This window comes from Pan paniscus, chromosome 16 (genome assembly GCF_029289425.2).
Source record: "Pan paniscus chromosome 16, NHGRI_mPanPan1-v2.0_pri, whole genome shotgun sequence".
Lineage (NCBI taxonomy): Eukaryota > Metazoa > Chordata > Mammalia > Primates > Hominidae > Pan > Pan paniscus.
Genome location: NC_073265.2, coordinates 34,012,679 through 34,036,069, shown reverse-complemented (window position 1 = coordinate 34,036,069; position 23,391 = coordinate 34,012,679). Strand labels below are relative to the sequence as shown.

At 39.8% G+C, this 23,391-nt stretch overlaps 1 protein-coding gene across 3 annotated transcripts in view; it reads right to left on the bottom strand.

Annotated features, from left to right (window-relative positions):
• Window positions 1-19,196: 19,196 nt before the first annotated feature.
• TRIM69 (tripartite motif containing 69) overlaps window positions 19,197-23,391 on the bottom strand; it is a 38,979-nt gene continuing 34,784 nt past the window's right edge. For 2 of the 3 annotated variants that reach the window (XM_057299857.2, XM_057299858.2), the window contains exon 5: window positions 19,205-19,801. In XM_057299857.2, the coding sequence (XP_057155840.1) occupies window positions 19,260-19,801 (542 nt within the window). In that variant the 3' untranslated portion in view covers window positions 19,205-19,259. Of the gene's footprint in view, window positions 19,802-23,391 lie in introns of all 3 variants that reach the window. The other variant, XM_055098379.2, reaches the window with a different exon arrangement.

The following is a 23,391-nucleotide window of genomic DNA, read 5'->3' as shown; positions in this document are numbered from 1 at the left end:
GTTAAAGAAATGAATGAATGTGTGCTCTACTGATACTTTTACAATGTTCTCATAAGTTCTTTCTAACATTAATGCAGTTTTTGTTTGTTTGGTTTTGTTTTGTTTTTTTGAGACAGAGTCTCGCTCTGTCACCCAGGCTGGAGTGCAGTGGCACCATCTCTGCTCAATGCAAGCTCTACCTCCTGGGTTCACGCCATTCTCCTGCCTCAGCCTCCCGAGTAGCTGGGACTACAGGTGCCCACCACCACACCTGGCTAATTTTTTTGTATTTTTAGTAGAGATGGAGTTTCACCATGTTAGCCAGGATGGCTACGATCTTCTGACCTCATGATCTGCCTGCCCTGGCCTCCCAAAGTGCTGGGATTACAGGCGTGAGCCACTGCGCCCGGCCTAGTGCAATTATTTTATGTTAATGCTCTCGGATGCGATGCAAGAAAATTTTCCATAACAAGACACTCTGAAAGTGGAGTGTGATTTGTCACTCCTCTCTTCTCACTTACTGAAAGCTCCTTGTTCTGGGGAAGAATCTGGTCAGGGCAGCCTCATAGTAGGCCATCCAGATAGAAATTAAAAGCCAGCAGAAGAGCAAGGGATTACAAATCCAGGAGAATTGTGGAGTACTGACTTCCTTCTCTCTCTTAGTAAATACTCTGAGAGTGACCTCTTTCCAAAGTCATTCTCTGGGAAGGGTAAGGTGTTTCTTGAGGCAGGAGAGCCTTGACAGCTCCCTGGTAACATCTGGGCCCACTTTTGCTTTTTATAGCAACTTAGAGGAAAATCTCTTAGTTATAATGCTACTTTGGAAAAACTAGAAATAAGAATTCAAAACCAAACTATTTTACAAATTTAGTCTCCTGACTCGTCTATTTTGCTTGGTTCTTCGCTCTTTCCCCAGTTCCCCTGTGAAAGCTTGGTTCAGTCAGATTATTTTGCTTCAATGTTGTGAAATAGTTCTCTGCTTTCTCATGAGCTTTAAATAAGTTTCTGTCAGGGGATGAATAGGCGAGTGGTGGGTTTCTTAAAAATGAAATAACAGAAAAAGGCCGTAAAAAATAAGATGTTTGTAAAACCTGTGTAGGATGCTGTGTTTTAAACAAAGTCAGGGATGACTTTCCCCTCATTTCATTTTGTCTCTGAGGGGATTGAAGGGAAGTAATCCTCAGTCATTGTCACCACAGTCTGGCTGATGAAACCCTGTTTCCTGGTGTCCCTAGGGGCAAGGATATGGGGTATCTGTAGCTGTCTGTAGCTGTACATTCCAAGGGCTCTCTAGGCCATGAGTTATGACTGTATAGACTTTGTCCATGCCTGACAGGACCTTCTTGTGTCTGATGGCAATGTAAATGCTTTCAAAAAATTTATTTCTTTTTGGATTTTCTTTTTCATTGTTGTCTGCCAAACGAATTCAGTTAGTCATGACGCTCTCTTATTTTGGTGTGTTTCCCTTTCTGGTGCCTTCCAACTGCATGGTGTCTCTGGGTGGAGGAGGAGGAGAGTCTCAGGCCCATCAGGGAAGAAGAAAGCTTCCCTGCCCCCTTAGTATGTAAGTGGGCTTCTGATCCACCCTATTTGCTGGGCTCAGGTGGTGGTATAGGTAGACTCCTATTCAATGTGGGGGAGACCTTAGCCTACCTGGGCTGCCTTCTGTTGCTAGGCTCAGATCAGAAAATGCTTGACCTGGATCACCTCTTTTGTAGGTTGGAAGGACATAGGATGCCCTGACACTGTGTCGCTTCTCCAGTCCTGCCTGGGGTCTCAAACCGATGCACCCTCGTCTTCTACCTCTCAGAGTTCCCCTTTCATTGTCTCTTGAGTTATTTTTGCAATGTTTGTTGTGGGCGGCAAGCCACCCAGGAGCCAAGGCAAGAGACCGAGGGCACAAGCTGTTCCAGTATAATAAAGAAAATAAATAAAATAAGAATAGTTATACTAGATATAGATCATAGATATGATTATATATGAATATCATTAATCATTAGTTTGTAGCAATTACTCTTTATTCCAATATTATAATAATCTTCACTCTACAATCATAACCTAGGAAAAACCAGGCCATACAGAGATAGGAGCTGAAGGGACACTGTGAGAAGTGACCAGAAGACAACTGTGAGCCTTCTGTTATGCCCAGACAGGGCCACTAGAGGGCTCTTTGGTCTAGCGGTAACGCCAGCGCCTGGGAAGACGCCGGTTGCCTAGCGGCCCTTTGTCTAGCGGTAGCGTCAGTGCCTAGAAAAAGCACCCGTTACTTAGCAGACCAGGAAAGGGAGTCTCCCTTTCCCCGGGGGAGTTAGAGAAGACTCTGTTCCACCACCTCTTGTGGAGTCAGGCCCGCCCGCAGTTATCCGGAGGCCTAACCGTCTCCCTGTGATGCTGTGTTTCAGCGGTCACTCTCCTGTTTCACTTTCATGTTCCACTCTGTACACCTGGCTCCGCCCTCTAGATCGCAGTGGCAAAATTAGTGAAAGTATTAAAGTCTTTGATCTTTCTGAAAAGAGCATAGAAGAAATAATGACGTAAGCTGTTCTCTCTCTCTCTGCCTGGGCTACCTAACAGGGAAGGGCCCCCTGTCCGGTGGACACATGACTCACGTGACCTTATCAATCATTGGAGATGACTCACACTCTTTACCCTGCCCCTTTTGCTTTATATCCAATAAATAACAGCTCAGCCAGGCATTCGGGGTCACTACCAGTCTCCGCGTCTTGGTGGTAGTGGTCCCCCGGGCCCAGCTGTCTTGTCTTCTCTTTGTCTTGTGTCTTTATTTCTATGATCTCTCCTCTCTGCACACAGGGAGAAAGACCCACAGACCGTGTACGGCTGGTCCCTACAGTTTGCTATTGTGCATTGTGGAGAGGACTAGAGAGGGCAAGAATCTGCCGTCTTATCCAGGTCAGAAATGGAGGAGTTAAGTTTTGGAAATAATTTTTAGTCTAATACTTTTATGATCTGAAGGAGAAAGCAAATATTTTGCTTGGTCTGTAAGGCTAATTACTTCTGGATAATGAAGTAATGGTAAGCCTGGTAAATTCCATTGGTATTAGTCATTACCTGCTTTCTTTTACTCTGAGGTGAGTTCCATTGCCAGGCGCAATGTTGTTTGAGATACCCTGATTGGACATCATGGATTTGCGGGAACAAGCATGATGTCAGGAAAAGAAAACTTCAGCTAGAAACAATTTTTATTCCATTGAGGACTAGTTGCTCTCCTGCACATGATGACAGGAGTAAAATATAATTGACTTGTCAGAAGGTATTCAGTTGGTCCCAGAAGGTATAGTATCATCTCAGGGGCTCAAGGTGGGTGGTGTGTTTCTGTTTTTGACTTTCATATGTTGATTCTTTTCATCCCTTACTATAATTTAAGGTATCTTTCAATATTACATCATTTTTATACATTATTAATAGTTTTAAAATTATTTGTGAAGTGGCCTAAATGTAATTAGCTTAGTCATTCCTCTATTTTTGCTTCAATATTTTTTTTTTTTTTTGCTAGGATAAACACTTCTGTGATGAAGGTCTTCATACATAAATCTTATGCTATGCTTTAACTCCCTTTGTTAGAGAGTCCATAAGAACTTTGGAGACAGTCTGCCTACATTCAGATTCTGGTGTGTAGTGTTGTGCAGGCTGTATATCAGCCGAGGCAAATGGTACCTCCTGATACAGTGCAAAGCATAACCTGCACAGCCATACATGGCAGCCCTGAATCTTGGCTCTGCCATATACTTACTGTATGAACTTTTACAAGTCCTTTTACAGTTCTGCTGCCTCAGTTTCTGCATCAATAAAGTAGAGAAAATAATACCTTATAGGCCCAGCATATAGCAATTGGTATGTATGTTGTTATTATTATTGTCAACGAGTATGACTTTTGTTGCAAACTATCAAGTAATCCTATAAACTCTGGCTGATGTCATGGTTTAGATTTAAGGCTCTTCAAGAACTATAGAACAAAGTAGATATACTCTTGGTGCCATGTTGAGGAGGGTTGAAATACTAAGCCACATTTTTCAGAAAGGAGATGAAGCACACATATGGAAAGTCAGATGGCCCTACAGGGGAATGGAAGCCCCAGAGGACAGGTGTGATTACGGGGTTATGATTTCAAAAGATGAAAAAAACAGTGAAGGAGGCAAGTGGAGAGGAGTTTGGTGGATGAGAAGGCTTCCCTGGGGAGAAGGGTATTGGGGGAGATGATTGCAAGCTCTCTTAGTAGCAGGTGGAGCAGTAGTCTGGTTCCTACCGGAGGCAGATGTTTAGGCACCATCTGTCACAGTTAATTCTGAGTCTGGGTGTTTCGCATACCTTTGGCTTCATGGGATGAGAGTCACATGCTTGCATCTCTTCTCCCTCTCTGAACATTTTCCTCCAGAATGATGATCACCCTATTAACCAACACCAAAAATTTTCAAAGGAATGCTTTCAGAAAGATGCAAAATGCAGAGAATGTGTGGCCAAACTCATCTGGTTTCAGAAGATCTCTTGTCCTCGCATATGTCTACTCTCATTAAAACAAAGTATGAAGATTTCCATGGCTGGGGACACAGGCAGTGTCTTTGATGAGGTCCTCTCAAGATAGCTTAAGCGTGGACTAAACTTCATAGGGTCCACATGAAAAATTGGCTTCATTGATCCACTAAATTCTCAAGGTACAGTCCATTTCTATTCTGCCCTCAGGTGGTGCTCCAGCTAGCCCTTCACGTTCATGTCTCCCCAGATTCTAGGGAAACCATGTCCATTTCTCCCAACAGCTCTCTCACATTCCAGCCTCATCACAAGATTCTCTGGCTGTGCAAACCTTCAGCCAGGGAGGAAGTTTCAACTTGTTCCTCCTATCGGACAATGCCAATCTCCAAAAATTAGTTTTTGGGAACTCCTTCTGTTGTTTTGGGGTAGGTGAGGGGCAAGAATCTTCTCTAATGATTCCCCCTTTAATTAACACAAATCTTCTTTCACGTAAGCTGGATGTTAAAGATGGGCTGAATGAGTTTGGTGGCTTAGTGAGCCAAGTCAGCATAGGCTAAATGCTATAACAAACACCTCAGTGGCTTTAAATGGTCATGTCATTGACGAAAGTGGTCAATAGGTTGGTGGTTGTAGGGGAGCTCTGCTTTGTGTAGTTGCTCAGTATCTAGACTTCTTTCACTAGTGTATTTGCTGTATTCTATGTGAATGGTCTTATTTTGTGCCATGGCTTCCTTTGGTAGTCTGTTAAAACCAATAGAGTGTGGTTAAAAATGATATTGTGTTGGTTCTGAGCGTGGGACTCAGGAAACTTTGCACATTTCTGCTCTTTTTCTTCAAATCCTGCCACTTCTAAATCAACAAGCCTGGATTTGTCTGCTGGAGAATGAGAGACACGTGGCCAGCTGTGCAGTCACCCCAGCCTATAGCTAGCCAAACTCCAGAAGGAGGGAAGGTCGCTGACCTGCCTCTGACTGTGGACACAAAAGGGAGCCATGACAAGACTAGACGAATCACCCAACAAGCTTGGCCTAAGTTGCTGACCTGCTGAATTATGATATAAATAAATGGTTGTTATTTTAAGCCACTATGTTTGGGATGGTTTGTTTCATAGAAATAATTCACTGATACAAGGAAGATAACTTTCCTTTTAATTGACATGGCTGGTTGGTGAGATAGTTCCTTTCACTTACGTTGCATTGCTGAAAGCTGGTTATCAGGCCTCCCTTACATAGAAGAGGAGACTATAAAATGTAGTCCAGCAGTGTAACCAGAAGAGGCAGAGGACATGGATATCGGTGGATCCCCGTCATAAGCACTTACTCATTTTTCTGGGGCAATGGACACACTTTCTGTTGACTTCTTACAAATCTTGGAGTCTCAGCTGAAGCTCCTGTACAAAGTCAGAATTATTATGTAAAATCTTGTGCCTTGTGATAGAGAAGATCACTATCTTATGTTCTGATGACTCTCCAAAGAGGGTAAGATTCTGTTTAAGTAGTCTCAGGGCCTGGTTATCTTTATTTCAAGGAGAGAAAGGAGGAAGCTTAGTGTAGGCCGACAGGTCTGAGCCATAACCTTCAACTGCATTTTTCAAGCCCCTCTAGTTTCTTGTGTATGTTTCCTGTGGTGAGGAACCCCACTGGGAAGAGAGGTCATGGCAGGATTTATGCATTCTTGTGTTGTTGTGTTGTGATTTCTGTCATCACAGCAGCATCAATATCTTTGTTTATTGTTCTTAGGAGTCAGTATCCAGTCTATTGTCTATAGTTCTAGTAGCATGATTTATGATTCATGAGTTTAAATGATGTCTCAACACTGTAACACCACACACAGACACTGTAGATTATGTTAGAGGGAACACAATGCGTCACACAGACCCAGGTCTCAATCCCTTCTTTTCTACTTACTAACTTTGTGACCTTGGGTAAATTCTTTAAATTCAGGTGCCTGTTTCCCTTTAGCAAAATGTAGACAATCATAGCAAACATCCCTGTTTCTTGTAAGCATTACATGAAAGAAAGAATGTGGAAGTACTTGGCACTCGTAGATGCTCTGCAAATGCTAACTGAATCTAAATTAGAGGAGAAGCAAGCTAGTGTTTTAAAACATACTTTAATAAGTGGAAATAGATCAGAATGTTGAGTTAATCATAGCACATTGTAATCATACACCCATGTAAGGCCCCTCTCTTGTATAAATCCATTTATTTAATTTTTCCTTTATCCCTGTTTCACTGTCTCATTTATCTTCTTCCATAGGTATCTGTTACATACACTTTATATATAATCAAATTTATTTATCTTTGAAAAATAGTTTGTTGTATGTAAAGTTGGATTGTTTGTAACTCACAAGATAAATTCTTGAGGGAACAGGTACCCCATTCCTCATGATGTGCCTATTTCACATGGCATGCCTGTATCAAAACATCTCATGTACCCCCTAAATATATATAACTACTATGTACCCACAAAATTTTAAACAAGTTTATGCAAATGGCATTATACTATAAATTTCTGTCTTTTTAAAAACTTTTCACCCAGCATGTTTTAAATGATTGTCCATGGTGCTGAATGCTGTCTCATTCATTACTTTTGAGGCTAAATAATGTTGCGTTACATTTTCTACCTTTAACTTACCCATTCCTCAATTGTTGGATACCTAGGTTATCTCCAATACCAAAAATATGCATTAAAACATCTTCTAAAATGCATTTTTACCAACCTGCTGGAAAATTTCTCTAGGATATACGCCCAAGAGAGGGACTTATGGATCACAGATGTGTGCATACTTATTTTATTGAGGACACAACCAGACGGCTTTCTAGGAGGGCCGTACCAGTTTATACAACTGTCAGTAGTGCATGAGGAGCCGGTTTTCTGACATCTTCACCATCTTTCTAATTTTTATATTATAATGGATATACAATGGTATCTTACTGTCATTTTAGTTTTTATTTATCTATATACTTGTGTGTGTAAGAGTCTCCTTATATGTATTTTGGCCATTCAGGAATCCCTTCTCTGCATCATCTCCTCATGTCCTACGGAATCAGTTTTCTCAATGCTATATGCCAACCAAATCATCCCTTCCCTATTGCTTTAAAGAGTCACATCTACTGTGAATCAAAGTCACACGCAAACAAATCTGTTTCTGAGGTCTCTATTCTGTTCCGATTTGTTCTATTTATCTCTATCCATGTTAGTCCATACTGTTTATATCACAATGGCCTTTCCTACATCTTAATATCATAAAGAATAATGTGCTCTCCCCACCTCATCTTTCCTCTTTTATTTCAAAACTGACTTAGCTCTTCATGAATTCTATTCTTCCTTTGTATCCTCAGTGCCAATTTATTAGCTTGTTGTCCCAACACAGTTTATTGAAAGAGCTAGCTTTTAATAACTAATGTGGTGTTAATCACTCATCTACATTTCTAAGATATAGTATGTAGTGTTCTTAGTTTTGCTAATTTTTTTCTAGTCATCATTTTCTTTTCCTCTTTAACCAAAGAGTTATTTTAGAGAGTGACTTTTAACAACTCAAAGTGACTCTATTTTTAGGGTTAATATGTTCTTATTAGTCTCTAGTTTTACTGCACTTTGCTTAGAGATGTGGTCTGCATAATATATACTTTTTAGAATTATAGATTGTCTTTGTGGTCTAATATGATAGATTTATGTGAATGAGCCATGGGCACTGGAAATCTATTCTCCATAGAGTTAAAGTTTGGTAATTATTAAACCAACCTTTATTATTTAACTCAAAGCCTTTTATCTAGTATTAGTAAACCATAGGGGACCACAAAGAAGTTCATGAATGGGCTTCAAGGTATCCATAAATTCCCTGACATGCAGGCAATATGCACATGCTTCTGAGTGAGGAGAGAAAATTCATGAGATTCCCATAGGGGTCCAAGAGTCTAAAAAGATGAACAACTACAGGATTAATTTTTGTTTTATGTTTGTTTATTTATATCTGTTTGATCTGTCAATAGCATTATAACTGTGCTTTTAACAATTTTGTCTTGTTTTTATACTTCTTTTCATTCTATATATTGAAGCAATGTTGACTGATGCATATTTGTGGATATTTATAATGTAACTATAGATTTTATTCTTTTCATTATAAAATGTTAATTATAAAGCCATTAAGAATCCTTTTTAATATATTTGCCCTGAATTCAGCAGTGTCTGATTTTATTTCTCAATTGTAGCTTTCAGTTTATTTGTGTTTGTCTAATATATTTTTTCAACTTTAGGCTTTTTGCTTAGTTGGATTCTTTTTATATCAATTATATTTAATACGGAATTTTAATCTTTCTATGTTCATTGCAATAAATGATATATTTGCTCCTACTTCTGTCATTTTGTTTTTATTTGGTTGTTGATGTTCATGCCTTGCTTTTTTTTGTCATTTCTGTCTTTTGCTGTATGTTAGATGCATTCATTGTTTTTCTTCTCTCCAGCAGTTTGCGTACTTTAATTTCAGTCTATTTTAACACCACATTTTTAATCCTTTAAATTTTTTTCAAATGTGATAACGTATATCTATTTGATATAACCACTGGTTTCCTTTAAGACCCCTTTATAATTTAAAATAAGAATTTGAACATACTTTTATGTACTCTCTTTTTCTTTTTTATTTACTTATACAAACTTACATTTTAATTTAGCTTTATGCAATTTCATAGTTTTGTATTATGTATTTCATGAGCATATTATTTGTATTATTTTAAGTCATATTTATAATAATTTCATCATTTTGTATTAGTTGTTATCACTAGTCTCTAACAATAATTTTATATTATGATTTTTCCTGTCTTGGTATCTTAATTTTGCTTTATCTTTTTTCAGTGTTTCATGTCCATCTTCAAGTAATTTTTAAAAGATAATGTATTTTCAAGTCTCTTTTATTCTTGAGATTATCTTTCTTTGCCTTCCCATATAAATGACAGCTAGGGTCAATGTGAATGTGTTGATTAGCAATTGATGCCTTAAAAGCCACATCAAAAGTTAACAGAGGCTGAGGGGCGGGGGTATTGGGGAGATGTTGGTCAAAGGACACAAAATTTCAGTTAGAAAGAAGGAATAAGTTAAAGAGATTTATCTTACACCATGGTGATTGCAGTTAAGAACAATATATTCACTTTGGGAGGCCAAGGCGGGCGGATCACGAAGTCAGGAGATCGAGACCGTCCTGGCTAACACGGTGAAACCCTGTCTCTACTAAAGATAAAAAAAATTAGCCAGGCATGGTGGTGGGTACCTGTAGTCCCAGCTACTCGGGAGGCTGACGCAGGAGAATGGTGTGAACCCAGGAGGTGGAGCTTGCAGTGAGCTGAGATTGTGCCACTGCACTCCAGCCTGGGCGACAGAGTGAAACTCCATCTCAAAAAATATATATATTATATAGTTGAATATTGCTAAGAGAATAGACTATACGTGTTCTTACCACAAAAAGGCGTATATATATCTATAAAGGTATATAAACATAAAGGTATGTATAAAAAGGTATATATATGTATATATAAAGGTACATATATATAATGTTCTGCACCATAAATATAATTTTTCCTTGTCAATTAAAAAGATTTTTTAAAAGTCATCGACTCGTGGCTGGGCGCAGTGGCTCATGCCTGTAATCCCAGCACTTTGGGAGGCCGAGGCGAGGGGATCACGAGGTCAGGAGATCGAGACCATCCTGGCTAACACGATGAAACCCCGTCTCTACTAAAAATCAAAAGAAATTAGCCGGGCGTAGTGGCGCGGGCCTGTAATCCCAGCTTACCTGGGGGCTGAGGCAGGAGAATCGCTTGAACCCGGGAGGCGGAGCTTGCAGTGAGCCGAGATTGCGCCATTGCGCTCCAGCCTGGGTGACAGAGCGAAACTCCTTCTCAAATAAAAAAAAAAGTCAGCAACTTGGCCAGGTGCGGTGGCTCACGCCTGTAATCCCAGCACTTTGGGAGGTTGAGTCAGGGGGATTACCAGGTCAGGAGATCGAGACCATCCTAGCTAACACGGTGGAACCCCATCTCTACTAAAAATACAAAGAAATTAGCCGGGCATGGTGGCGGGCGCCTGTAGTCCCAGCTGCGGGGTAGGCTGAGGCAGGAGAATGGTGTGAACCTGGGAGGCAAAGCTTGCAGTGAGCCAAAGCTTGCAGTGAGCCGAGATCGCTCCACTGCACTCCAACATGGGCGACAGAGCGAGACTCAGTCTCAAAAAAAAAAAAAAAAAAAATCAGCGATTTAAGACAATAATCTTTTATTTAGCTCAGAATTCTGCAGGTTTCCAATTTGGGCTGAACTCTGCTGAAAACTTCTGGTCTAGGATGGTCTCAATTATGTATTTGTAGTAGCTGCCGGGTTGGCTAGGGCCTGGCCTCATCTGGAATGGCTCTGTCCTCTGTGGACTCATCCTGCAGCTGGCGAGGCCAGGCTTGTTTCTATGGCAGCTTGGCAGGCTTCCAAGAGAAAGCACAGAACATGCAAATTACATGCATCTGCAAGGCCTAGGCTTGCCACTGGCACAGCATGACATCTAACATGTTCTGTTGTCCAAAGCAAGGAACTGAGACCAGCAGCTCAGGTTGCAGGAGTGGGAAAATAGACTCCACCTCCTAATGGGAGATGCTGCAAAGTCACATTGCAAAAGGGGACTCATAAAACAAGGGGATGCTCATTGCCATTTTAGCAAACCAGTCTACTATAGTATGCAGAATTTCTGACACGATCCCTTACAAACTGAAGATATTATTTATTTATCTCGTGGTATTTAGTGAGTTGTCCTATTTTACTTATATTCATATTTATTTGATATTTATTCTTTTTTGTTTGTTTTTTCTTTATATTTCAGAATTGCTCCTCAGTTTTTCAGGTATGTCCTTTGCAGGACAGATGAAATTTCTGTAACATTGGATTTCTTCTATGCTGCTTTCAATATTTTTTATTAAATTATCTTGTAATGGACCCTTCTAACATGTTTTCTGTCCCTTTATCAGCTGTAAATTTTAATGGCCAATTTTTCTCACCTCGTGATGAGGTCATGCTTCCCCTCTCTCCTTTTATGGTCACCTAATACTTTTAGGAAATTTGATTCTGGACTGACAGATTATCTCCAAAGACATTGTGCAAACTTTGAGTGTTCTCTCTTCTTTGTTTTGTAGATTTTTAAAATAATAGTCTCATAAGTGTTTTTCTCTTTATAATCAGAAAAGCCGAGGCAGGTGGGTCACAAGGTCAGGAGATCGAGACCATCCTGGCCAACATGGTGAAACCCTATCTCTACTAAAAATACAAAAATTAGCCGGGTGTGGTGGTGCATGCCTGTAGTCCCAGCTACTCTAGAGGCTGAGGCAGGAGAATCCCTTGAACCTGGGAGGCGGAGCTTGCAGTAGCCGAGATCTCGCCACTGCACTCCAGTCTGGCGACAGGGCAATACTCCATGTCAAACAAAAAACAAAAAAGAAAAAAAAAGTAAAGTTAAGCTAGAGTCACTTTGTTTCTCTTTTTTCGTTCTTTTAAAAGTTAAATATTAAAAATTATATTGGTAAAATGATATATTCACAAACTGAAACATCAAGCAGTATTGAAAAATGTAAATAAGAAAGTAAATCTCGGCCAGGCATGGTGGCTCACGACTGTAATCCCAGCACTTTGGGAAGCTCAGGTGGGCAGAGGTCAGGAGTTTGAGACCATCCTGGCCAACATGGTGAAACCCTGTCTCTACTAAAAATACAAAAATTAGCCAGGCGTGGTGGCAGACACCTGTAATCCCAGCTACCCAGGAGGCTGAGACAGGAGAATCACTGGAACCTGGGAGGCGGAAGCTGCAGTGAGCAGAGACAGCGCCATTGTACTCCAGCCTGGGCAACAAAAACAAAACTCCATCTCAAAAAAAAAAAAAAAGACTGAAAGAACACAAACTGACATCTAATTCTAAGGTCACACCTCAAGGAACTAGAGAAACAAGAACAAACCAAACCCAAACGCAGCAGAAGAAAGGAAATAACCAAGATCAGAGCAGAACTAAATGAAATTGAAACAAACAAAAAAATGCAAATGATAAGTAAAACAAAAATCTGGTTCTTTCAAAAGACAAATAAAATTGACAGACCCTTAGCAAGATTAACCAATAAAAGAAGAATGAAAATCCAAATAACCTCATTAAGAAATGAAACAGGAGATATTACAACTGACACCACAGAAATACAAAAGATCACTCAAGGCTACTAGGAACACCTTTATGCACATAAACTAGAAGACCTAAAAGAGATGGATAAATTCCTGGAAAAATACAACCCTCATTGCTTAAATCAGGAAGAATTAGATACCCTGCACAGACCAATAACAAGCAGCAAGACTGAAATGGTAGTTTAAAAATTACCAACAAAAAGAAAAGTCCAGGAGGCTGGATGCAGTGGCTCATGCCTGTAATCCCAGCACTTTGAGAGGCCAAGATGGACAGATAGATAACTTGAGGTCAGGAGTTTGAGACCAGACTGGCCAACATGGCAAAACCCTGTCTCTACTAAAACTACAAAAATTAGCTGGGCGTGGTGATGCATGCCTGTAGTCCCAACTACTTGGGAGGCCGAAGCAGGAGAATCGCATGAATCTGGGAGGTGGAGGTTGCAGCAAGCCAAGATTGTGCCACTGCACTCCAGCCTGGGCAACAGAGCGAGACTCCGTCTCAAAAAAAAAAAGTAACAAAAACCCAAAAAACAAACAAAAAGCCCAAGACCAGATGGATTCATAGCAGAATTCTACCAGACATCACAGAAGAATTGGTACCAATCCTTTTGACACTATTCCACAAGATAGAGACAGAAGGAACCCTCCCTAATTCATTCTGTGAAGCCAGCATCACCCTAAAATACCAAAACCAGGAAAGGACATAACCAAAAAAGAAAACTACAGACTGGTATCCTTGATGAACATAGATGCTAAAATCCTTAACAAAATACTAGCTAACCAAATCCAACAACATATCAAAAAGATAATCCGCCATGATCAAGTGGATTTCATACCGGGGATACAGGGATGGCTTAACATATGCAAGTCAATAAATGTGATACACCCATACACAGAATTAAAAACAAAAATTACATGATCATCTTAATAGATGCAGAAAAAGCATTTGATAAAATCCAGCATCCATTTATGATTAAAACTCTCAGCAAAAGTGGCATACAAAGGACATACCTCAATGTAATAAAAGCTATCTATGCCAAACCCACAGCCAACATAATATCAAGTGGGGAAAAGCTGAAAGCATTTCCTCTGAGAACTGGGACAAGACAAGAATGCCCACTCTCACCACTCCTCTTCAACATAGTACTGGAAGTCCTAGCCAGAGCAATCAGACAAGAGAAAGAAAGAAAGCGCATCCAAATCAGTAAAGAGGACGTCAAACTGTCACTGTTTGCTGGTGATTTGATCATTTACCTTGGAAACCCTACGGACTCCTCCAGAAAGCTCCTAGAACTGATAAAAGAATTCAGCAAAGTTTCTGGATACAAGATTAATGTACCCAAATCAGTAGCTCTTCTATACACCGACAGCGACCAAGAGGAGAATCAAATTAAGAACTCAACCTCTTTTACAATAGCTACAGAAAAAAAAAAAAAACTTAGAAATATACCTAACTAAGGAGGCAAAAGACCTCTACAAGGAAAACTACAAAACACTGCTGAAAAAAACGTAGATGACACAAATGGAAAAACATCCCATGCTCATGGATGCGTAGAATCAATATTGTGAAAATGACCACACTGCCAAAAGCAATCTACAAATTCAGTACAATCCCCATCAAAATACTGCTATTATTCTTCACAGAATTAGAAAAAACAATTCTAAAATTCATATGGAACCAAAAAAGAGCCCACATAGCCAAAGCAAGACTAAGCAAAAAGAACAAATCTGGAGGCATCACACTACCTGATTTCAAACTATACTATGAGGCCATAGTCACCAAAACAGCATGGTACTGGTATAAAAATAAGCACATAGGGCTGGGCATGGTGTCTCACGCCTGTAAGCTTAGCACTTTGGGAGGCCAAGGCAGGTGGATCACAAGGTCGGGAGATCAAGACCATCCTGGCTAACACGGTGAAACCTCGTCTCTACTAAAAAAAAAATACAAAAAAAATTAGCCAGGCATGGTGGCGGATGCCTGTAGTCCCAGCTACTCAGGAGGCTGAGGTGGGAGAATGGCGTGAGCCTGGAAGGCAGAGCTTGCAGTGAGCCAAGATCGTGCCACTGCACTCCAGCCTGGAAGACAAAGCGAGACTCTGTATTTAAAAAAAAAAAAAAAAACACACATAGACCAATGGAACAGAATGGAGAAACCGGAAATAAACCCAAATACTTACAGCCAACTGATCTTCAACAAAACAAACAAAAACATAAAGTGGGGAAAGGACACCCTTTTCAACAAATGGTGCTGGGATAATTGGCTAGCCACATGTAGGAGAATGAATCTGGATCCTCATCTCTCACCTTATACAAAAATCAACCAAGATAGATTAAGGACTTAAATCTAAGACTTAAATCTAAGACCTGAAACTATAAAAATTCTAGAAGATAACATTGGAAAAACCCTTCTAGACATTGGCTTAGGCAAGGATTTCATGACCAATAACCCAAAAGCAAATGCAATCAAAGCAAAGATAAATAATTGGGACTTAATTAAACTAAAGAGCTTTTGCATAGCAAAAGGAACAGTCGACAGAGTAAACAGACAACCCATAGAGTGGGAGAAAATCTTCACAATCTATACATCTGACAAAGGACTAATATCCAGAATCTACAACAAACTGAAACAAATCAGTAAGAAAAAAACAATCCCAACAAAAAGTGGGCTGAGGACATGAATAGACAATTCTCAAATGAAGATATACAAACTGCCAACAAACATATGAAAAAAATGCTCAGCATCATTAATGGTCAGGGAAATGCAAATCAAAACCAGAATGCAATACCACCTTACTCCTGCAAGAATGGCCATAATCAAAACAATCAAAAAACTGTAGATGTTGGCATGGATGCAATGAACAGGGAACAATTCTACACTGCTGGTGGGAAAGTAAACTAGTACAGCCACTATGGGAAACAGTATGGAGATTCCTTAAAGAACTAAAAGTAGAATACTGGGGGTGTAGGTTCTTTCTATTTTCCCTAAGTGTCAGCCAGTCTGAGAAACAAAGAGAAAGAGTACAAAGACAGGAATTTTACAGCTAGGCTGCCAGGGGTGACATCACATATCAGTAGGTCTGTGATGCCCACCTGAGCTGCAAAACCAGCAAGTTTTTATTAGGGATTTCAAAAGGGGAGGGGGTGTACGAACAGGGAGTAGGTCACAAAGATCACATGCTTCAAGAGGCAAAAAGGAGAACAAAGATCACGTGCTTCTGAGGAAACAGGACCAGGGCAAAATCAGAACTCCTGATAAGGGTCTATGTTCAGCGGTGCACATATTGTCTTGATAAACATCTTAACAGAAAACAGGGTTCAAGAGCAGAGAACCAGTCTGACCTCAAATTTACCAGGTCTGGGGTTTCCCAATCCTAGTAAGCCTGAGGGTACTGCAGGAGACCAGGGCGTATCTCAGTCCTTATCTCAACCGCATAGGACAGACACTCCCAGAGCGGCTGTTTATAGGCCTCCCCCAGGAATGCAATTCTTTTCCTAGGGTCTTAATATTATATTCCTTGCTAGGAAAAGAATTTAGCGATATCTCTCCTACTTTCATGTCCATTTATAGGCTCTCTGCAAGAAGAAAAATATGGCTCTTTTTGCCCGACCCCACAGGCAGTCAGACCTTATGGTTTTCTTCCCTTGTTCCCTAAAATCGCTATTATTATGTTCATTTTCAAGGTGCACTGATTTCATATTCTTCAAACACACATGTTTTACAATCAATTTGTACAGTTAACGCAATCATCACAGGGTCCTGAGATGACGTACATCCTCAGCTTATGAATATAACAGGATTAAGAAATTAAAGTAAGATAGGCACAAGAAATTATAAGAGTATTATTAGGGAAGTGATAAATGTCCATGAAATCTTCACAATTTATGTTTTCTCTGCCGTGGCTCCAGCCGGTCCCTCCGTTTGGGATCCCTGACTTCCCGCAACAGTAGAACTACCATTTGATCGAGCAATCCTACTACTGGGTATCTACCCAGAGGAAAAGAAGTCATTATATGCAAAAGATACGTTCACATGCATGTTTATAGCAGTACAATTCACAATTGCAAAATCATGGAACCAACCTAAATGCCCATCAATCAACGAGTGGATAAAGAAAACTGTGGTATATTTATACGCTGGAATACTACTCAGCCATAAAAAGGAATGAATTAACGGCATTTGCCGTGACCTCAATGAGATTGGAGACTATTATTCTAAGTGAAGTAACTCATGGAATGGAAAACCAAACATTGTATGTCCTCACTGATATGTGGGAGCTAAGCTGTGAGGATGCGAAGGCATAAGAATGATACAATGGACTTTGGGGACTTGAAGAGTGGGAGGGGGGCAAGGGATAAAAGACTACAAACATGATGCAGTGTACACTGCTCGGGTGATGGGTGCACCAAAATCTCACAAATCACCACTAGAGAACTTACTCATGTAACCAAATACCACCTATACCCCAATAACTTGTGGAAAAAAATTTTTTAAGTAAAAAATAAAACATGTTGCTTTAGTTCAGTGGCTGTCTGCCCCAGCCACACATTAGAATCGCCTGAGAGCCTTTAGAAACTAGTGGCTTGTAGCTACTGTACACTGGGACTCTAGCAGGGTTTCACTTGCTAGAGATCTTTCCTTAATTGGTCTTGGCTGGATTCCAGGCATCTAAATTTTTTTAAAGCTTCCTACGTGAACCTAATGTGTATCCAGGGTTAAGAACCATTGCATCTTAAGAATAACATATTTCAAGCCTGGGTAACATAGTGAGACCTCGTCTCTACTAAAAATACAAATTTAGTTGGGCGTCGTTGCCTGCGCCTATAATCCTAGCTACTTGAGAGGCTGAGGTGGGAGGATCCAAGAGTCCCAGTCTGCAAAGAGCCGTGTTCGTGCCACTGTACTCCAGCCTGGGTGACAGAGTAAGACCTTGTCTTAAAAAATAATATATTTTAGCTGTAACTTTTTATACCTTAGAAGTGAATTAATTTTTAGTCAGATTACTTTCTATTGGCATGCCTTTCTTTTTCTTTTTATGCTGCTTTTATACCCTTTAAGACATTAAGCAAGATTCCAGGCACAAAATATGTTCTTACTACGTTCTGATTGAAGTGAATTCAAAAAAAAAAAAAGGCAATTTCTTAAATGTAGTCTTAATCCTGTTATGGCTGTTTATCCAAATCAGTTGTAAATGTATGCATATTGTATATAACAAACTACATGAATATTGTCTGTAGTATTTGCATTATTTTTCACATACATACATTTAAGCTTTTGCCCTGACCCCCCCCAAAAAAAGAAACTGTGCTAATTTTAATTTTAGAGGGCCAATGCTGAAGGTCCTAAAAAGTCCCCCCAAAACTGTCAGCTATAGAGAATAAAGCCCGTTTAGATGAGGACTTCCAAAGAAAGGAAATAGGGACAGTCAATCAAGAGTACTGCTGAGATCAATGATGTGAAGAATTTTAGACTTGGAAAAAGCTCAAGGATGAGTATATTGGACAGAACAAGATGCAAAATACTACTTAAATTATAGGCAGGAATGATGAAAAAGGATGTAGTCAAAAGTAGATGGAGGTTGGGTGTGATGACTCACATCTGTAATCCTAGAACTTTAGGAGGTCAAGGTGGGAGGATGCTTGAGGTCAGGAATTCAAGACTAGCCTAGGCAACATAGTGAGACCCCATCTGTCAGACTGCATATATATATATATGCCTGTCTCCTGCAGATAGATAAAGCAGGGAAATGGAACTGAGAAAGGAAAGGAAAGAATCACAGATTTGCTGGACTAAAATGTATCTTGAGAGAATTCAAGACAAGATTATAAACTAGTCCAGATCATTTCCTACTTTTTTATTTAAGCCTGTGGAGCATGGTTTAAAATTACAGGACAGGCATGGTATCTCACACCTGTAATTCCAACACTTTGGAAAGCTGAGGCATGAGGATCTCTTGAGCCCAAGAGTTCCAGAAAAGCCTGGGCAACATGATGTAACCCCATCTCTACTTGTGGTGGCGTGTGCCAATAGTACCAGCTACTCAGGGTCTGAGATGGGAGGATTGCTTGAGCCCAGGAGGTTGAGGCTGCAGTGAGCCATGATCATGCCAGTGCACTCCAGCCTAGACAACACAGCGAGACTCTGTCTCAAAAAAATAAAATAAAATTACAGCAGTAAGTTCTAAAAATGAAATAAGATGAAAATGTATATCAAAAAATAAATAGAAGAGTGAACACCTGAAAATTCATCTGCTAAGGGTCATTAAGCTGGAAAATATGACAACATGATCATTTCTGGGCATATTTGAAAAGGGTTCCCAAACATCACAAACTCAAGTTGCAGTTTGCTCCAGTAACAGTAGCATGATGATCACTCTCATGAGAGTGGCTCCTGTGTCATAAAAGACCCCGGAGAAGAATGATACCTTGAAAGCCTCCAGTGAAATCCATTTAGGATACTGAAAGAATGGAATTTGATTTGCGCATCCTCTTTTCATTATTCCATAGTTCCCCACAAATTGAGAAGAGAATCCAGTGAGACTGGTAAAATATTTCAATACCTCTTTAATAACACTCTGAATTTGTATAATAGTATGACTCATTACTGTGGATGTAAGATGTGCAATGGTTCTTTATTCTCTCCACCATCATTAAGGCAGGGGCAGAAGTAGGGATAAAGTTTCTCCATGAAAGTGTTACTGAAGGTGTAAATGTGAGTCATGGTTTTAGCATTGTAGAAGGACAACTGTCCTCCTTCATAATCCAGGTATATGCCCACCTTGTCGAGGTTGTTAGTCAGTGTCAGACTGCAAGAAGGCAAATCCAGAGCCTTTAGATCAGTTTGGTTCCTTAGTCTTAAAAGCCAGAATCCTTGCTCAGGAGTTAGAGGACAGCTGCCCTTCCGAATGATGGATTCTCTGACAACTCCAACTGTCCATTTTGTCTTCTTTGCTACTTCTACTTCCCAGTACCACTTTCCAGAGGTGAAGCCTCTTGAGCCCAGTACAGCCACACTTGAGTCAAACCTCTCAGGATCATCAGGCATTACCTTCTTAATGTCACCATGCCAGACGCTGGTTTGGCTTTTGGAGAGCACCAGATTTGGGTGAGCTGTTTTAGGGTCCAGAGTTAGTGGAGACAGGCCTAGTAAGAAAATAAAAGAAAGCAGAGCATGGGAGAAAAGGGGGTAAACACAAATTCCCACAGTAAAAGATAGTATTTAATATTCAATAGTACTTTATCTCCCCATACACATAGACTCTTAGACAGGCAAGCAATTACTTATATGCTTTTTTTTTTTTTTTTTTGAGGCAGACAAGGTTGCCCAGGGCTGGAGTGCAGTGGTGCGATCTCGGCTCACTGCAACCTCTGCTTCCTGGGTTCAAGCAATTCTCATGCCTCAGCCCCCCAAGTAGCTGGGATTACAGGTGTGTGCCACCACACCTGGCTAATCTTTGTAATTTTTTAGTAGAGACAGGGTTTCGCCATGTTGGCCAGACTGGCCTCAAACTCCTGGCTCCAAGCAACCCACCTGCCTAGGCCTCTCAAAGTGCTGAGATTACAGGCATGAGCCACCGCACCTGGCCACTTACATGCTTTTTATTGTTTGGGTATCCATGTTAGTATATTCTAGACATTTTTATATTTAGGGTAAAAATCAGGGTTTACTCGGAAGTAATTTATGCTCTACTAAAGGAAACAATACAAATAATATAAACCTATACTAATAAATATAAGAAAATACAAATGCCAAAGGGGTAAAAATTAGGTAAGGATGTTCTAGGAAAGCTTTCTGAGGAAGGTAAGTATTCAGTTGTATATACATGAGATGTATTTAGGATGTTTTGAATAAGCGGAAAGAAAGAAATGGATTAAAAACAGTCCCCTGTGTGGAAGAGAACACAAGAGCTTGCCTGTTAGACACAGGCAAGACTGAACTAACTGGTACAGAGTTTAGAGGACAATAGTGAGAGGTTTATTTTGGTTTAACAGATAATGAGATTTTTGAGATCTAGAGTGGTTTATGTCATTGCTACTCATAATGTGGTCCACAGAAATTAAGAGTAAACTTTTAAAAACTTTCATAGCAAATTGACAGTAATTTTATGCCAGTTGAATCTAATAATTACAAAATTGGGCTTGTACTTTGTAATCTTTGCTTTTTTTTAATTTTACTTTTTCAAGTAATTTATATTGTATTCTACAAAAGTATCAGTCCATGACAGATTGAGGTTTTTTTAATTGGCCCTTCATCACAGATAATTTTACAAGCATTGGTTTAGACAATTCAAAGGGCAGCAGTATAAAAAAGAATATCTAAACTAAATGAAGAGAGGTTGAAAGCTGACCAGCAAGAGGATGACACAAATTCCAGATGTGATATCATTGGACCTTGACATGAAATTTGATAAAGGAGACCTAATAGCTATGTGTGTTCACACCATGGACACAGATACATATATGCATGCATTTGTTGTTATTGGATTTATTTATCCTTGGAAGCAGAATCAATCTAGTTTCTCTCTCTCTGTTTTTTGTTTTGTTTTGTTTTGTTTTGTTTTGTTTTGTTTTGTTTTTTTGAGATAGATTCTTGCTCTGTCCCCCAGGCTGGAGTGTAGTGGCACAACCTCGGCTCACTGCAACCTCCGCCTCCTGGGTACAAGCAATTCTGCTTCAGCCTCCTGAGTAGCTAGGATTACAGGCATGCACCACCACGCTCAGCTGATATTTTTTGTAATTTTAGTAGAGGCAGGATTTCACCATGTTGGCCAGGCTAGTCATGAACTCTAGTCTAACTCTATCTTCTCAGAAAAGCCTGAGTCTTTTCCATTATCCCAGGGACTTCTCTTTCCAACAAGAGGCTTTGAAGAATTAAGAATCTTGAATTTTTCCATATAGGCTAAATCCCTATCCCTTTACATATCCCCATTCACTTTGGGTTGTTAATCTTTCTGATGTGAGGACTGGGTTTTCTTTGGAGGTACCATAAAGACTTTTTAGCAACGTTTTGGAATCCCACTCTGCTCTCTTTGCTAAGCCTCTGACACATCTCTAGCTAGTTCAGCCTGCATTGGCTCTGAAGATTCCCATGAGTCAGGTTTTTGTCCTCTCTTTTCCTTCTCATGCCACGTTCATATAACAAAAAGTTCTGTCAGCTCCACCTTCAAAATATATCTTGTGCCCAAACACTTCCGACTACTTCCAGAAATATCACTGGCCTGGAACTACTGCAATAGCTTTTTACTCTTCTGTTTCCTCTCTTGCCCATCTGCACCCTATTCTACACATATCATGAATGAGATCAAGCCATTTCCCTGCTCAGCATACTCTTATGTTTACCATCGCATCTGAGATAAAATCCAGAGTCCTTATAGAAGAAAAAAGAGCCACATGATTTACCTACCCCTCTACTTCATCTCCTACCACACTCTCCCTCATTTACTTTGATTCATCCACCCTTGCCTTTTGGCAGTTCCTTGAACATAATGAAGATCATTCCTATTTCAGGGTCCTTATAATTTCTTCTCTTGTCCTAGAATGCTTTTTCCCCATATGGTTCACTCCACATTATTTGGGCATTTGTTCATGCAAATATTTTAAATTGAAAAATTCCCTAAGCTAGAGTAGGCAAACTACAACCAACAGGTCAAATCTGACCCACTGCCTACTTTGTAAGTAAAGTTTTATTGGAGCACATTTATGACCATTCATTTATATGTTGTCTGTAGCTTCTTTTTCACTACAAGAGCAGAGTTAAGTAGCTGCAACAAAGACCATACACCTGCAAGGCCTAAAATATTTACTCTTCAAATCTTTACAGAAAAGTGCCAGCTCCTGCTCTAAAGCAACAGCCTAATTTATAAGGCTGGCAGAAAAGGAGAATATATGGATCTACAAAATAAGCAAAGACTTAGAAATTAAAAGTATGGAATATATTTTACAAAGGTCTGACCACAGTTACCATAGAAAAACAATTTCCCACTCTGTATAGAGGGAGAGTATATGGATAAATAATACATTATTAATAAATAGTCATATATTAAATAAATCTCATTTGGTTTTCTTGATGTAAAATTATACCAAAAATTTAAAAATCAGTTTGCACTTTAAAAGATTGCTAGAAGTGAAGTTTGGCTTTACAGAGCAAAGTATACAGGAAGAAAAACTCTGTCATACCAAGGCAGCTACAATTTGCTGAGCAGAGTAACACAGAGGAGGGAACTTCACAGAAACTTACAAACATCTACAAAGGGATTCTTTCAAGGCTGTGGCTGAGTACTAATCTGCACATGCATGCAGTGAAACTCGTCAAGGCCAGAGAAAGAACCTCCAGAAATCAATAGACTGAACAATTTCTGGAGCTCACACAAGGCTGGGAATAATTTTCAATCTTGCCAACCAGAATGGAAAAGTGTCGTAATATGTCAAAGTCAGGTAGGGTAATCAGAAGGGTATGTTACTTTAGAAACTGGGCTAAGTTAGCCCTAGATTAAAGGCTGCTCTTGAGCCACTCTAACTAGGCTTTATTTAAGCCTCAAAAGGAACAAAATGATGTCATACCATGTTAACTGCATGCCAGAGTTAAATTCAATAGAACTGAAAGAACTACAACAAAATCCAGCAAATACAAAATTCACCAATATGAATTCCTCAGTACAAACAATATGAAATTCATCATATTTGGCATCCAGTAAAAAATTACCAACCAGAAGAGACAAATCTCCAGGGCAGCA